At 38.9% G+C, this 15,821-nt stretch overlaps 1 protein-coding gene across 3 annotated transcripts in view; it reads right to left on the minus strand.

Annotated features, from left to right (window-relative positions):
* The window catches only part of LOC114468250 (tuberin-like), a 33,000-nt gene that overhangs the window by 14,165 nt on the left and 3,014 nt on the right, over positions 1–15,821 (minus strand). For 2 of the 3 annotated variants that reach the window (XM_028455160.1, XM_028455077.1), the window contains exons 5-26: positions 15,125–15,272; positions 14,783–14,900; positions 14,646–14,694; positions 14,334–14,459; positions 14,170–14,243; positions 13,947–14,073; positions 13,074–13,217; positions 12,835–12,972; positions 12,640–12,743; positions 12,443–12,524; positions 10,498–10,653; positions 10,294–10,413; positions 9,715–9,837; positions 9,456–9,562; positions 9,177–9,327; positions 8,050–8,172; positions 7,813–7,947; positions 7,433–7,622; positions 7,217–7,310; positions 7,030–7,132; positions 6,005–6,099; positions 3,589–3,729 (exon numbers count right to left, since the gene is read on the minus strand). In XM_028455160.1, coding sequence (XP_028310961.1) covers positions 3,589–3,729; positions 6,005–6,099; positions 7,030–7,132; positions 7,217–7,310; positions 7,433–7,622; positions 7,813–7,947; positions 8,050–8,172; positions 9,177–9,327; positions 9,456–9,562; positions 9,715–9,837; positions 10,294–10,413; positions 10,498–10,653; positions 12,443–12,524; positions 12,640–12,743; positions 12,835–12,972; positions 13,074–13,217; positions 13,947–14,073; positions 14,170–14,243; positions 14,334–14,459; positions 14,646–14,694; positions 14,783–14,900; positions 15,125–15,272 — 2,648 coding nt within the window. The remainder of the gene's footprint in view (positions 1–3,588; positions 3,730–6,004; positions 6,100–7,029; positions 7,133–7,216; positions 7,311–7,432; positions 7,623–7,812; positions 7,948–8,049; positions 8,173–9,176; positions 9,328–9,455; positions 9,563–9,714; positions 9,838–10,293; positions 10,414–10,497; positions 10,654–12,442; positions 12,525–12,639; positions 12,744–12,834; positions 12,973–13,073; positions 13,218–13,946; positions 14,074–14,169; positions 14,244–14,333; positions 14,460–14,645; positions 14,695–14,782; positions 14,901–15,124; positions 15,273–15,821) is intronic. The other variant, XM_028455237.1, reaches the window with a different exon arrangement.

Raw genomic sequence — 15,821 nt, forward strand, 5'->3', positions numbered from 1 at the left:
CGTTGTTTTTTAGGGCTGATATTAATTATTCGAAATCAAGGAAATTGATAACCGATATTTAGAACCTATATTAATTTGCTCATTTGCAAAAAAAAGAAATTGGTGTCAAAATTTAGAATAACATGTTTGTTATAAAAATGCCAATTATAATGTTAATTCTTGTAATATAATACGACTAAATTATTTCCTGATCAACTAAAATCTATATAGGCTGCTGTCTGTAATAAAAATACAATAAACCAGCATACATTTTAAAACAAAAATAGAGACACCAACACTTAAAATACTGCTTTTTGTATTTTTTTTGGGAGGGAAAATATTCTATTTTATACATTTAGCACCACAATCCATTGCTACCCTCACTACAAAGCAGGGTAACTTAGATTCTCCATTGTCTTTTGGGGCTTTACGCAATTGCATAGTCTACATATAACGAGAAACGGCTCTGGATACAAGAGTATGGCATTCAATGACACACTAGCACCAATGTGAAGCGATGCACCCTTGATTTAGCACACAAACAGCTGGGACATAGTATGAGCAACCTGATTTCTTCCCAGATAAAAGCTAAATAAATATATTTGGCTGAGGTTTTGATGCAGTAGGAAAAAGTGGATGGTAAATAGAAGCGAACGTTTCAAAATCTCTTGATTAGTGTTTAATGTAGAGGGGGCACCATCTCTTGTATTCATAAAACAATTACTGATAAATCAAGTTAAAAGCGCAGGTGGCATCAGTCAGTCTGACATGAATGTGTGCTGAAAACCTTCATGCTTCTATTTAATAATGTCAGAATAACCTATTAAAAGCATTCAGGCTTAACAGAGAAGCTGTTTTTCATCCAATAAGGAATTGAAAGGGGACTTCATAACTTTGTTTAAGTCTCAGCCCTGCTGCTGTTGTATAAAAAATTGTGCATCTGATATACGGTAAATGGTCGAGTTAACATAATTCCGTTTAAATAATATAAATATTTCAACAAATATGTGCACATGGTAGTTATAGGAGTAGTCCCAATGCAAAATTCCATTCATATCAAATTGCTCAAGTGGTTCATAAGAGAGTTAGGTACCTATAGACAAACAGGTACCATTGATTTCCACAGCATAAACAAAACTCCTCTGATCAGGCTAAGCTTTAGCTGTCCAATCTTCAATTAATTTCAAGGTGCAAGATTACTTTTTATGGACAGTTTTGATAAATAAAATTATGCCCAATTAATGTATGTAAGTAGTCAAGATAATTAGAACAATAATTTGTTTTGCTTCAGTGAAACTGAGGACTACTTTTTTAATATTGTGTATTGTTTGTATTTTATTTCTACAGTGAATGTTTTTCTTTTCTCACTCAGACCAAGTCCCAGCATGACGTATGAACAACCACAGCACATATTTTCTACTTACCAAATTGCTACTGAAACATTTTTTAAATCATTGTTTTGTGAACAAATACTCCATTAAAGCATGACCACGAAATACAAATAAAATGTCTTTTGAAGCTGTAAATTCCTGATCCATCTGAATATAGTTAATTTAAAGGTCCAGTGTTATGCCATTTTTCACCCATCTCTATCTTTACTTTCAAGTCAAAAAGATTTCAAACATCGTAGACATGGTCATGTTGCCCCGTAATGGAATAAATGTCCACACAAGCAGGTTAAAAAGTAAATTGAAAAACCACGATTACAAAATAAAAAAGGTACATTTAAAGCAGCCAAAGCAGTTGTTTTAGATCTACCCTGCAGTTGTTTCATTAGGTTGTGTCAATGCTAAAAGAGGTTGGTTTAAACATACAGGGGCGGATTCACTAAAGGTTTAGAGGTGTGCAAACGTCACTCCACGGGCTAAAAAGCTGTACAAACCCTAGAGAATCAGGAGTGCACTGCTGCTGCACATCGCAAGGCGCCCTCTATCCATTTAGCGTGTTTCCCTCTGATGAATATGTATAGTAGCACTCTCCATGACCGGAGGCTGCTTCTCCTCCCGGGATCACTCCCGTACGCTTGTTAAAGATGGTACCACGTAGGAAGAACAGGCCATTTTGTTGTTGTAGCGCTGCACTTTATTATCTGGCTGCACTATAAACATAAGTTCGCTACCTGTCCCGGTCACCTGTCGGACCCTACCTAAAGGCATGCACACACATCTCTCCTCTGAGGCTCGCTCTCTCACACACACTCAGGCGCATCAGCCGAGCGCATGCATCCCCGTCACTGATATCCACGTACATTTGCCCACTGCAGGATGAATAAAGAATCTATCTATTATCTATCTATGACTGCTGTAATTCATCTATTTCTTTTATTAGCTTCCTCGACTAACACCTCCAATTCTGCTGCTTCAAATTTATTTTTTCACTTCCGCGCACTCAACTCTCCTTCACGTTCCATGTTCAAAATAACATGTACAAAATGCTCACTTAAATAGGGTGGTCAGCACCACTTCTGCAGTGCACTAATGATTGCTGCAATCTTAGTGAATTCCTTGCAGCAGGTGAGGAAACTGCGCCACCAAAGGATTTAGGGAAGCAACTGGTTTACCACCCTTTATTTCAGATCTTAGTGAATCCGCCCCTTAGTGTGCTAAGAATTTACTGCCATCTGTTGGTTAACAGGGTCGTGGCACATTTCAGCACAACAACAATGCAAAATCAGTCAGCCAAAGCAGAGGCAAGCATTGTATACAGTAAGAGCAGTGTACAGGTGAGTGTGTAGGTTTACATGAATTATTAAAAATTGATTGTGTTAATAAAACTTTAACAAGTTCAACCTAATTCAGTTAGCCCTAAAACCCAACACTAGGAGATTGCCATGGTCATAGCAGCAAAGTGGACAGTATGAAAATGTATTTTTAAAAAAAAAATTAAAAAAAAATCTCATGCAAAGAAGCAGCGCCAGTGCTGTGTTATTCAATCTCAGTCACTAGCAGAAGGGGAAAACCAGGATGAAGATCTAAAGCAGGGGTGTCCAAACCCAGATCTAGTGTCCAACTATCCTGTTGGGTTGAGATGTTTCCCAAATTAAAAGGACAGGTTTGTTAGAAGGCATTCTGCAGAGCTACATGAAGATGGATTGTGACCATCCAGGACTGAGTTTGAACGCCCCCTGGTCTAAAGATCCCACCATCACATTTACACATGCATTGCTTTATTCCCTTCTGCCAGTCATTTGGTGTTGAGCCAATCAAAACTCTTCAGAAATACACCAGCAAAACAAAAAAAAAGAAACAAAAGCAAACTGAAAAATTTAAATTAAACAAAAAAAGGATGGAAGCAAACTTCATGTTAAAACAAAATCAAACATAAAAACATCGACGTGGATCCGGATGTTTTCTTTAAACTTCATGCAAAAATAACTATTTCAAAATCCAAGTGAGTAACGAACCCCAGCCCAAAAAAACTCCCAAAAAACAATTGACAAACGCTGCGCCAGCATGCACCACCCACTCTGGGGCGTCCCTGGCATCACACCATCCCAACTGAACCCACGTGACAATGAGTCTAATTCACCCACATTACCCATCATATGGAGAAAGATACACATGTTAGCGTTGTTCTATTATTTTGTTACCAAGAATGCTCTTCTCTGACCTGCGGACCGCGTGTTCGGAGACGCTGATGCTGCGGGAGCGGAACGCGTCCATGGCCGAGAGGTCCCTCAGCTCTTTAACTGGAGAGCTGCTGCTATTGGCTACCACCGCCGCAGCCTTTCCCACCTTAGCCGCTCGCAGGCTGAACGGTGACCAATATCCAAGGCAAACAGCGAGGGAGGCGTGGCCAGCATGTGGTTACAGTGGTGTTGAGTGGTAAAAGCATGGATCACCCCGGTGGAGTGGCAGTGGTTTGGGAGTGCGAGGATAAGTACGGTGTGAAAGTGTACAAAGGAGGATGTACGAAGTAGGATTCATCACCCGTGTACCAAAGCAACACAAACAGGTGAACCAGGGGTAAATGTCACAATGAGGATGTGGGGGAGGTGGGGGTAGTGCAGAGTACAGGGCCGTAAAGGTTCAAGGGCAGGGGTCACATTGAGGTGCAAAAAAGCAGGAGCAATGTGGAAAGAATCCAGGACGACACAACCACCCCCAAAACCACAACCACAATGCAGCACCCGATCGCAGGAGGCAGCAGAGGTGGGAGGTCAAATAAAGAAAAACACAAAACAAGGTGAAAATTAACAGCAGCGAACATCATGAACAGTATCACAGGAGAGCCGAGAAAGAAAAAGGACAGTTATAAAAAAAAAATATTTAAAAAAATACACTTTTCACAAAAATAGACAAGCTAAAACAGGGTCAAACAGCTTTAGATATTGAGAAAGAAAAAATACACACAAAATATTCAGGAGAGCAACCAAATAAACATTATTTCACATAGCAGGTTTATAGAGAGACGAGGGGGCTTGTACGGGAACAATCCAACAGCAGGAATGGACTCAGCACAAGCCTTATCATAGAGGGGTTGAAAATGACAAAAAATAATGAAACTGGAAAAGAAAATGTTAGACTAAATAACAAGGGTTGGAGCACAGCGTATCTAAAAATTATTCTGGAATGGCAGTTTTTAGTAACTCCAACTAAATTGTTGACATCACAACTCCTCCTGATTTACCAAATAAAAACTGAGTTAGTTTGTGTGCTGAGCTCCAACCCTTCAGCAGGTTCTGAGCAGAAAAGGGATGGTGATGATTCAACGTGAAACACTTAGGGTGAGCGGACGAAAAGTAGCTGAAAAACTCAAGTTAGCAGGTTTCTACTGTTGACACACTGATGAGGACTGTGTGCGTTTGTTTGATGTAAAAAAAATTCAATATTAAAATCTTCATCCAGACACCCGTTTTTGAGCAGGTTCCTGTACATTATACAGAAACTAAGTTTTCCACACAGTTGATGTGTTCAAGTGAGAACAATAGGCTGGTGTGAGGATTTGAACCAGTTTGATATTGGCTGGATTTGCATACCTACACCTACAAATAACATACTATATATAACTATCTAAAGTGGTCAAAGAAACAATAAGCAGTAATTAAGTGAAGTTAAAGTTACTGTCGCTCGCAATGCAGAAGAAGTTAACGCTACTAGAAATTAACTTCTGATAAAAAAGGGTTAAAGCAAATATAAAGGATTGAAAGTCAATTTCAGTACAGCATTCTGCTTGTTGGTCAGTCGAGTCAATATGATGTTCTCACAAATGAAAAATGAATGGAAATCCACCAAAGCCTTGAACTGGACAGAGCATTTCAATCTTAGAGCATTCTCAATTATATTTTCTCTGGAAATGCCATTTTTCTACTTCAACTTGGTGTTTCTAAAAACAGCTACAATAAATCCTGTTTTATCTTCCAAATAAGCAAAAACAATCTGAATAAGTTGTGGCACTTTGTTATAAACAAAAACATGAGAAAATTATTATTATTATGTTTAATAATTTGGGAATTCAAAACATTAGTTACAAATCGAAAAAGTCTACGAAAACAAAGGATTTCGATATTTTGTTGTTTACTTTAAGTTTCTAATCCTACAATTTTTGGAAGATGCTAAAAAAAAAAAAAAAAAAAAAAAAGTGCGTGTATTTCCCTTTTCGTTCATAATTGTAGAAATTGTCGCTAAATTAATTTAAAAATGAAATGTGAAAGTGGAAAAAGTGGTGTGGCAGTGTGGTGAGCAGAGCACAGAAACACGTCAACAATAAACCCAATCGTTTAATGTTACGTTAGCGTTTGTCTTACTCTGCTCACCACAGGTGTTACCAATATAAAAAAGTGAATTCTTAGAAAATAAAAAAGTAAACAAAACACAGATAAAATGTGAAAATCAAATGAAAAAAAAAAAACTGGTGATCACCATGGCAACCTGAGAAAATTAACTACAACCATTGTGCCATATAATACAGAGTCCCCAGCTACCTTAATATACCCCCAACCCTATAACGCAGGCATATCCAGCTTCAGTGTCTCGTGGCTTGTACATCGCCCTCTACAGTTGCGTGTTTGAATGTGTTGCTTTACCTTTTCGGCCTTTCGTTAAGACTGGTGCTTCTGGCACGAAATGGACTTTGCTCGTGGCCATCATCCAACGGCAGCAGGGCATTGGACCGCAAACCCTAAATAGAAGACATGAGAGTGCATGTCAATTAGGCTTTACTGGTTTGGGTTGTGTCTCATACAAAATAACATTTAATGAGCCTTTTGGTTAATTGTGCTCTTTTACACTCTCCTAAACTTTGCTTTATCTTATCCACATTAACATTTGTGGAATATTAGCTAATATTGAAGCAGCCCCATACACAAATAACACTAGATTCCCTGTCCCAGTTTTACTTCTCTGGAACCTTTTTTGATGAATATTGGCCACTGCAGGCCATAAACATGTCACAGGACGTGCAGTTCCAGGGATGCTCAGGTCAGCTTTTTCACCATCACATTGTGTTCCTGCTAAATTCTCACTGATGCATTTTTTTCCCCTGCTTTTAACAACAACTCCCCAAAAAACATGTTTACCTAGAACAGGAGGAACCACACAGTAGTGTTATTTTAAAAGCAAATTTTTGTTTATTTTTTACTTTTGATTAAAACGCAATATAGTTTGAATCCAAATTTAGTCGTCAGGACTATTTCAGTTATAATCTAGTTTTAGTCAACAAAAAGGCTTTATATTTTAGTCAACGATATCTGCAACAGATTTAGTTGCCTAAAATTTTATTTTCAAAGAGTTTATGCATTTTTTAAAGATCCAATTAACAGTTATTACCCTGATATTGAATTGTATTAAGATTTGGTTTTGCCCCATTGACAAATTAGTTTCGTTTTTATTAGTGGTACATATAGATAGATTTTGATATAGTGTTTGTTCACATTTTTTTTTAATTAGTCATAGCCCAAGCTACTGGGACACAAGTCAGGGCTTGAGCACAATCATAGTGATTTATTTACTCCGTCGGTTGTCATAAAATTCTGACTGATGTGTACAAACAAATAAAACACATTAAAAGCTATACTATTACGTATTTGAGATGTCTCCTTTGTTACTTTACCTTTGTGATATATTGAACAAAGTCTTTACGGAAGGGGAGTCTGCAGCGTATAAACCACATGGCAATCACATGGTGGGCAAGGGACACGATATACTGGTTGAATCTGATGGAAATAAAAAAAAAAACTGGTCAGGATAGGTTTGCTTACTTAGAGGATAACCATGCTGATGTTTGTGTAAGCACTTACTTAGAAGGGTTGGTGTACGGTAAAGAGATGGCGAACACACTGACGTACTGCTCAGCTACAAAGTTGGCATACAGGTGGGGCAAACGCACCAGAGCTTTGAAACAAACAAAATGCACCGTGTCAAACATTTGGTTTTAAGATGCCTTGCAGCTTTGGCCATTTACTGACGGACAAAATCTTTTGAATTTAACAATAGGAGAAGTAGTTAAGGCTCACTAGAGAGAAACTCGAGCATTGGAGATGCCATGGCAACCGTAGCAGAGATGTGGGTGAGCTTGACTATAAGAGCAGGCAGAAGCTTGATCATAATGTCAGGCATCTCCACCGTGCACATTGTAAGAGCTACCACACACTGTTTGGCACAGCGATAAATGAGGCCAGTCTCTAGGCATTGAACTAACTCCCTCTGCAAAAAGAAAGAAAAAGGTATTAATCTTCTCCCCCACCCTTTCTTTGCATGCCAAAGCCCCATATGCCTGCTCAATAAAACAGAAATGTTTCATCCAAATGTGAATCTCCTACAGGTTGAAACAATCTGCAAAGATAATATTCAGGTATGAGGATCCCAGAAACTTGATTGGGAGAAATTGGGAAACCTGTCTAGATTGTTCCAAGTAGCTGTGGTAGGAGGTGATCGCTGTGAGGACGGGGACCACTGCAAGCTGAACATCTGTGCGGGAAAATCCTTCTGGTGTTTTCTTTAAGCGCTCTGAAATCAGTCGATCTGTCACCTACAAACAAGGACATGAAGAAGAATTTACAAGGGATTTAATTCAAACGTGGGTATGATTTACTACTACAATTACTAACATGAACTGATAGATTTAGCCTACCATGCAACAGAGGGTAGAACAGAGCTGGTCTAAGCTGCAGGGGGAGGTAAGCAGGAGCACTTTGTACTGCAGTGTCCACGGCAGCTTGTCAAGGACCAGCTTCAGCACCTTCCAATCTGTCTCCTACGAAACACATTAAAATAGCTTGAAATCAATGAAGACCAAGCCAATTCAAGCTAATGTCTTTATCTCACTGAGATCTCACTAAAGCATTGTTTTTAAACCTTGGGATCGTGACCCCATGTGTGTTTGCCTGAAATTTAAATGGGGTCAACTAAAATGTCTATTAAAGTTTGTGTAAAGCAGAAATAAACTTGTGTGACAAATTTGTCACACCACAGAAACATGTGTCATTCACCACTGAGCCAAATTTGAAGGATGAAAAAAAATGCTAAGTATATAAAATTAGGTCTCCAAATCATGGAAAAACAGGCACTTCTCTCTGCTCTGAAACGCTGGGGGCGTGTCAGTTAGAGGCACTGGAACCACGCCCACGCGCTGGGAAGGGCACCGCCTTCGTGTAGTGTGTCTATGGGAGAGAGCAGTGTGAAAGCGGCTCTAGCGTCGGTAGTGCTTCTCCCATTGGTTTTCCAATAGTGCCCAGATCGGGCCAGCGGAAAGGTCTGCTCCGCCCGAGTCCAAATTTGTGCATTTCTCCCAGGTAGAGTCAGAACTGCACCCGCTAGAAGTGAAAAACACAATCGCGGTGCAAAAAAGGTGCCAATTTCATGGAAAATGTGGCAAATCCTGGCCAATCTGTATTTGTTACACAGTATAACAAATGTGACAAAAAAAATGTTATTTGGGGTGTCCCACATTTTACCATTTAAAAAAAATTTTAATCGAGGTGTATAGACATACAAAAGGCTTAGATGCCCCCACACCAAAAATATTAAAATCTCCATTTTCATTGATTAGGAAGCCTTACAAGGTAACCATAGGAAATAATTAGATGATAGATATTTGTTTTTAGTGTATTTTATGTGATTTAGGACCCATTATCGTAAGAGATGCTAACAGAAAGCTAACACAAGAGGAAGGTTAACTTTAATTAAGTTATTCATGTCAGGCTCAGTAACTGTGATTAAACTTTAGTAACACTATGATTAGGTAATAATAGGGTTTACCATCTTGAGGCACTGCAGGAGGACACAGAAGGCAGGAGCGTAGGGCAAGTAGGTAGAGCGCATTGAAGCTGTAGAAGTGGTTAGATTAGCAGTGCTGCCAGCTGGTGGAGATGTTGTTCCCGTCAACTTCTTTTCGCGCTTTTCAATATCCCTGAAGCAACAAATGAAAGTTTGTATTATTAGACAATGGAGTGAGAACAAACCCATGAGATTATGAAGGCCTGAATTATGCAATTTTGAGTGTGTATGCGTTCATGTGTTTGTGCTCAGTGTGCTCACCCTGTGTCACAGTAGCAATAAGGGCTATATCTAATGGCCCCATCTTTGTTGGGAACCCCCAGACGATGAAGGGAGTCTGCTCTCATCATCAGGAAGAAATCAAACACCTGAGCAAAAAGCAATTAAAAACAAACAAAAAACAGCAAGGTCAGCATACCAGCATGCACATTTGAAATATGTGCATATGGAAGACAGATTTAACATGCAGGTTAGTGGCACATCAACAGAAAAACATTTAAATGAAGAGGACCAGTCCTACCTGTAATCTAATACTGGAGGAAATACCGGAGCAGTACTTGTTCTTGTAGTGAAGCTGCACATGGCTGATGAGCAGCTCATACACACGACTGGCGTGGTTGGCAGGAAGGCTGTAAAGTTTGCTCTGGGGAAGGGCAGAAAGACAACTTTTCAACTTTTAAGGACTCGCACAGATATTAGACTCCACTATTGGATAACCAGTATGGATTCCTTCCATTTCCTCTGACAACCGCCAGTAGTGAGCATATATGTAGTAATTTATATTTGCTGTTTTTCTTGATGCTTTTTAAAGTGTTTCATCTTTAGTTGGTAACAAAAGAGAAAATGTTAACATCATATGATTGCATTACATTTCTTACATATTCTTAAAGGTCCTCTATTTTAGTGTTTTTGCTTTTTATGTCTGCTTTATGTGAATAAAAAAGGTCTCACGGTAAACCAAGTGTGCTGGTGCATCATATAGTTTCCAAAAACAAAGAAAATGTATCTCTTGACCTCGAACCTTCGTGATTGCAGGTGTGTCACGCAACATTCCAAAAAAAAAAAAAAGATGATTTAAAAGATTCAAGGTGTGTATTACCTGCAAGATTTCCAACAGGCCCAGTATAGCAGTCCTGACATCCTCCATGGGAGACTCTGCAGTGGGGTCTCTCTCAGAAACCTCCTGAGGCCCTGAACTGACCATGGAGCGGCTGGCCACCTGGAAGAAATGGCAAAGATACAGATGAAGCAAAAATGACATGTGTGGTGATGCATCATGTGCTTTGGTAGATCTAATGTGCACCCGCTCGATGATGTCCAGTAGGCTGGTGAAGTGATGCGTGTTACAGCCCTCAGCGAGGTCCACCAGTAGCTGGGCCGCCTGTTTTCTGACCGCCAGATCCCGATCTTCAGCAATGCCACTGAGTTGAGGAATCACTACCGTCTCTATCAGCTCATCCTGCTCAGGAAAATACAAACAGGTTGGATTGTTCAGAATCAATCAATCAATACTTAAACACAATATAAAATATTACAGACAAGCTTAAATGGAGAATTGTTACTTCTGCTTTTGCACTCACAACTCCTTCACTTGACTGTTTCTGATTAAACTCGGGCTGTGTGTGAAATGGCATACTAGCATACTACTCATACAAAGTCTGATGTCAAAATTTGCATGTTGTGCGTTCACATTAGATAGTAGGGATGTAACGATTCACTCAACTCCCGATACGATTCGATTCACGATACTGGGTTCACGATACGATTCTCTCACGATTTTTTCATTTACAAAATGGGACTGTAGACAATTACTGTATTATTTTCCTTTTATTTTTCATTGTCAAAATAATTCCTTGATAAACTATTCAAAACAATGCAATTTAACTAAAAATAAATCTTGAATTAAATAAATAAAGCAATAATACAAATGAAAATGAAGCCTATTAATTTAAATTCTGGTTCTATAATAAACAATGCAAAACTGCATAATAGTTCTTTTTCTTTTAAAAGTGCAACTGAAAATGTATTTTGTGCCTTAACAATTGGACTTTAAAAAAAAAAAAAAAAAAACGTCATTGCACTGATTTACGTCATATTTGTTTGGACCAGCAGAGGGCGCTGGTAACCCAGTGGTCGGTTGGCATGCAGATATCTTGCAGTGAAGAAGAGAAGCTATGCTAGCAGACAGAGTTAATAGAAAACTGTGACTTTTACAGATATTCAAGTAATATTACAGATATTCTTTCGGTGCTAAAGGGGTAATAAATCATTTATGAACATATTTAAGAGTAGAAGGCAGCCAGAAAGAAAGTATTAGCAGACTCCGCCCGCCGCCAACACTTCCGGATAGCGCCCTCTGCTGGTTAAAAAAAGTACTGCGATTCAATTGTCAGAAAATCGATATCAACCGTGATACCTATGAATCGATTTTTAACTGCCTTACGATTAATCGTTACATCCCTATTAGATAGTATGCAAAAGTTGAGTACCCGGATGTATACTATATCTGGACATTTTTCAAGTATGCACTGTGGGCACACTAGTCATACCCAACCATTCCATGATGCATTGAAAGCGGAATGTAAAATCGTTCTCGGACCGGCTTCAAACATCCCCTTTTCAAAACCAAAGCATCTCTTCTTGTCTTCCATTAGTTTTTTAACCATTTTGTAAATAGGGCTCTTGTTTTGAAGTGAACCTGAAGTTTGGTCAGTAGCACAAGGGCGAGTCTAAAAAAATCTGCAAAATGAAATGTGTTTCCATGAGTTTTATGGATCAAATAACCACATGTTGACATTTTACTTGGTCACTTTCTTGTTTAAATCGTTTTCGGAACTTTCAAAGGAGGCAAATCAACTGAGATATTTAGCCTCAGTGTGCTTCATATGTTCGAAAGGCATCTTGGGAAACTTGGAAGTATACTTCAGTGGGAACGGTCATCAGTCATCATCCTAATCATATTAATAGTATATATTAAACATTACGTACTCATTGAATGTGTAGTGTATAGTACGTTAGTGTGACATTTCGAACACAACCTCCGTGTTGAAGTAAAGGCACGCAGACGCTGAGCAAGAGCATATTTACTGCACAGGAAACGCATGCACACGCACCAAAAATAAGGAGAAAAAAAGGACCTGGAGTCAAAAAGACATTTTCTGAATTAATTTTGTATTGTCCATGTCAAATATTATTATCTGTGACAATTACAAAGCTCTGTATGTGTGTGCGTGTGTGCGTAGACAGACCTCGTACAGTTGTCGATTGGTATTTAGCACAAAGGACAGGATGTGAAGCACTTCGATCCTAATTATGCTGCGTGTCTCATTCCTTTCAAATGAAGATCCAAAAAGAAAACAACACAGAATACAAGGCTGATGTAGAAATGAATAAAGACAGAACCATAAAGAAATAAGAAGAGATGCCGAATGCATGAACTTCCAACCTGAAGAATTTCTCCACGAGGTGGTTAAGGTTCTGAATCCAACCGTCCTTGGCGGGCTGAATGGACTGGGCCCTGTACGAGATGAGGGTCAGCACTGATGCATCCTGTCATAACACAGAGCCATCAGAATGAGGTACCAGCACTGGAGAAGATGACTATGGCAGCGATGTTAGAAAAAAAAGAGAAAAATCTCACAGGTCTTTTATCAGCACATTTCTCCACAAGACTGAAGAACTTCTCTGTGGAACCATGGTAGCCGTTCTGCTCGTATAGTTCTTCCACTGTTGTCAGCAACTCAAAGACAATGGCTTTCAACTCAGCGCTACCAATTGTCTGTGTGGACGAAAAGAGACTTAGTCCAAACCCATGATTGATTACAGCTGTGTGTGTGTGTGTGTGTGTGTGTGTGTGTGTGTGTGTGTGTGTGTGTATACCTCGATCTGCTGCAACAGTCGCTCTATGATGCCGAGCAGAATGTCCCATGTGACCACCTGCAGCTCTTTGCCGTACTTCTTGATGAGTCTCGTGATGGAAAGAACAATTTCATAGGACACCACCTCATTGGCACATGACATAGCCTGCAGAACAGACGTCAGTCAAAGAATTATCAAATAAGGAAGACAAAGTTTCTCTTCTTTTTCTTAATGCCACAGATTCATGTTAATGCAGTACTATTGACATCTGTATTCTGCTATTATTTGTTAATAGAACATTTGACTAAACTGAACTTTGTTTATCGAGCACTTTAAAAACAACAAAGGGCTGTACATAAAAAAACAAAAATATCTCAGCGTCAACGTGTTGAATAATGTTTGAATCAATGTGACATGAAGCTAATAACTCTGCCCTGTATACTGTCTATTCCCTAAATAGTGTAGTTGTTCTGATTCCAGTGTTCCATTTAAATGTAAAGTTACTGTATTTTAAGATCCCTCTATTCCTTGTCTTGTATATAATCCTGTTGTATATTGTTTTGAGACTCGCCTTGTTTTATTGTTAAGTGTGATTTTTTATTTTTTTTTTACATCCGTCTGTCTAGGGACAACAGATAGAAAATAGCCTATGGCTAAATACTGACGTATCTACAGTTGTTGTATGTTCATTGATAAGTACTGTCCCTACTCAAATAAATAAATAAAATAAAACACAAATAAAAACTGTGCAGAGATGTGGGGGCGAGGCTGCTGTGAGTGGACGTGTCTTAACTACTCTAGGAGCAACACCCAGAATAAAGGCATTTTTAAAACTTTCCCCCTAGTGTCAAATCAGCAAAAACCTGGGGGTGTACTTACATAATGCACTCTTACCTTGTGGAAAGACGGCAAAACAAGAGTGGGAGTATTTTTCAGAGCAGGGAGTCTGTGTGCGCCCCACAGTGCCATTCCAACAAAAAACACAGCTCCTCTCAGCAGCGGTGCATCCTCCATGTACATCCTGAAGACAGCAGATAGTTTGTGGGGAAAGACACTCACAGGTCAGGCAATTGTGCAATCTCTACAACTTAGTGTTTGCTGAACAAAGAGACGGTACCTTTCCTCCATGATGCGACACATGGTATAAATAGCACTGTGACCCAGGTGAGTCCCCAGCACCTTCCTCATTAACTGTAGACAAAGAGAAGAGCGGATATCATATTGACTAAGAATCCACTTACAGGGCTGATTTAAATAAAAAAGTATTCTGGTGCTGCTCACCTTCCAGCAGGATTCACAGAACTCCTTGACATTGACGGTACGGCAGAGGGTGATAATAAATACAGTGAGTGAGTCCGAGGGCAGGCAGTTGTAACACACCACTGCATCGAGTACTTGTATAGCAACCTGGGAGCAACAAAAACAAACATGTTTCTTAAAAGTATTTGTTTATTACACCTTTGTCCTTGTGATTATCCAACTATTAATAAAAATGGTAAAAGTAACATTGACGTGATAGAGTTACCAGCAAACCAACCAAAGGAACGTTTGGAAGGAGATGACTACAGATTCAAAAAAAAATTTAAAATGTACCTCAATATCTGTTGAGGATGTCGTTCTATTGCACAGCAGACATATTTTTCTACAAAGAAAGCAACGGAAGCAGCGAGAAGAAGCCAGTCAGTGTGCATTTCTTGTAAATGACATAATTCTGTGTTTAACTGACTCACTGGACCATGATGGAGACGTTTTGGTCCAGGTAGCAGCTGTTGAATTTCACAAGGTTCACGAGAACATGAAGAAAGTCAGAAGTCAGACCGATGTCCATCCACAGGAGGACGAATCGTGCTGAGAGATCAAAACCTATGTTTCAGTTTCATTGTAGAATACCAACATTAATGTAGCCATTACTGAGTTAATGATTACCATGATGCTCTGACTTTATCTAGAGAGCGTTAAACTAAACGTTCATAGCAGGGGAGACAAATCTGGATGACATGTTCTTTCACAAAAGCATTTTCATAAATGCGTAGCAGGAATCTAATCAGCTGCAAATCAAGTGTCGGATTTACCAATGTCCTCCTCCAGGTATGTGATGTCTTTCCCGTTCTCAGTTAAGGCCTTAAACACTTCCAGTCGGTCAGACAGGTCCTCCTTGCACGGCTGGTAGTCTCTGATCACTTTAAAAAAGTAAGCTCGCAGAGGGCCGAGCCGCTCTCCCTTCAAAAGAAAAAAATCATAAAAGTGTTGGCTTTTGGGGTCAATTGTAATTGTAAGTGTAATTACGTAAATGGTAATTATTTTCAATCATGATGTCACTATAACTGTAATTATGAAAACCTGTTACTGTTGTAATCATAATTGAATTGTAATTAAGTCCCTAAAATTGACTTTGTAATTATCATGGAAATTATATTAAAGACTGCCAATTACAATGTAATTAAACGCAAACCTGGGGAACCATGTTGCAGTTCATTGTCTTACACATGCATAGTTTATTAATTAATTATTAAAATGTGTTTTGCATCAACTTTTCTCACTACCTGTCACTTGTCTTCAGCATCATTTTACCATTTATGAAAATATAAATCTAGGGGTATACTGACAGAAAAAAGCATCTACACCAAAAATATTAATACCAATATTTTCATTGATTAGGAAGCCTAACAAGGTAACTAAGATACAAAAACAAATTAGATGATAGATAATATATTTAGTGTATTTTACAGCTGATTTAAGACATGGGTCATAACTGTCCCGTTATTAGGG

The sequence above is a fragment of the Gouania willdenowi genome, chromosome 1, assembly GCF_900634775.1.
Source record: "Gouania willdenowi chromosome 1, fGouWil2.1, whole genome shotgun sequence".
NCBI lineage: Eukaryota > Metazoa > Chordata > Actinopteri > Blenniiformes > Gobiesocidae > Gouania > Gouania willdenowi.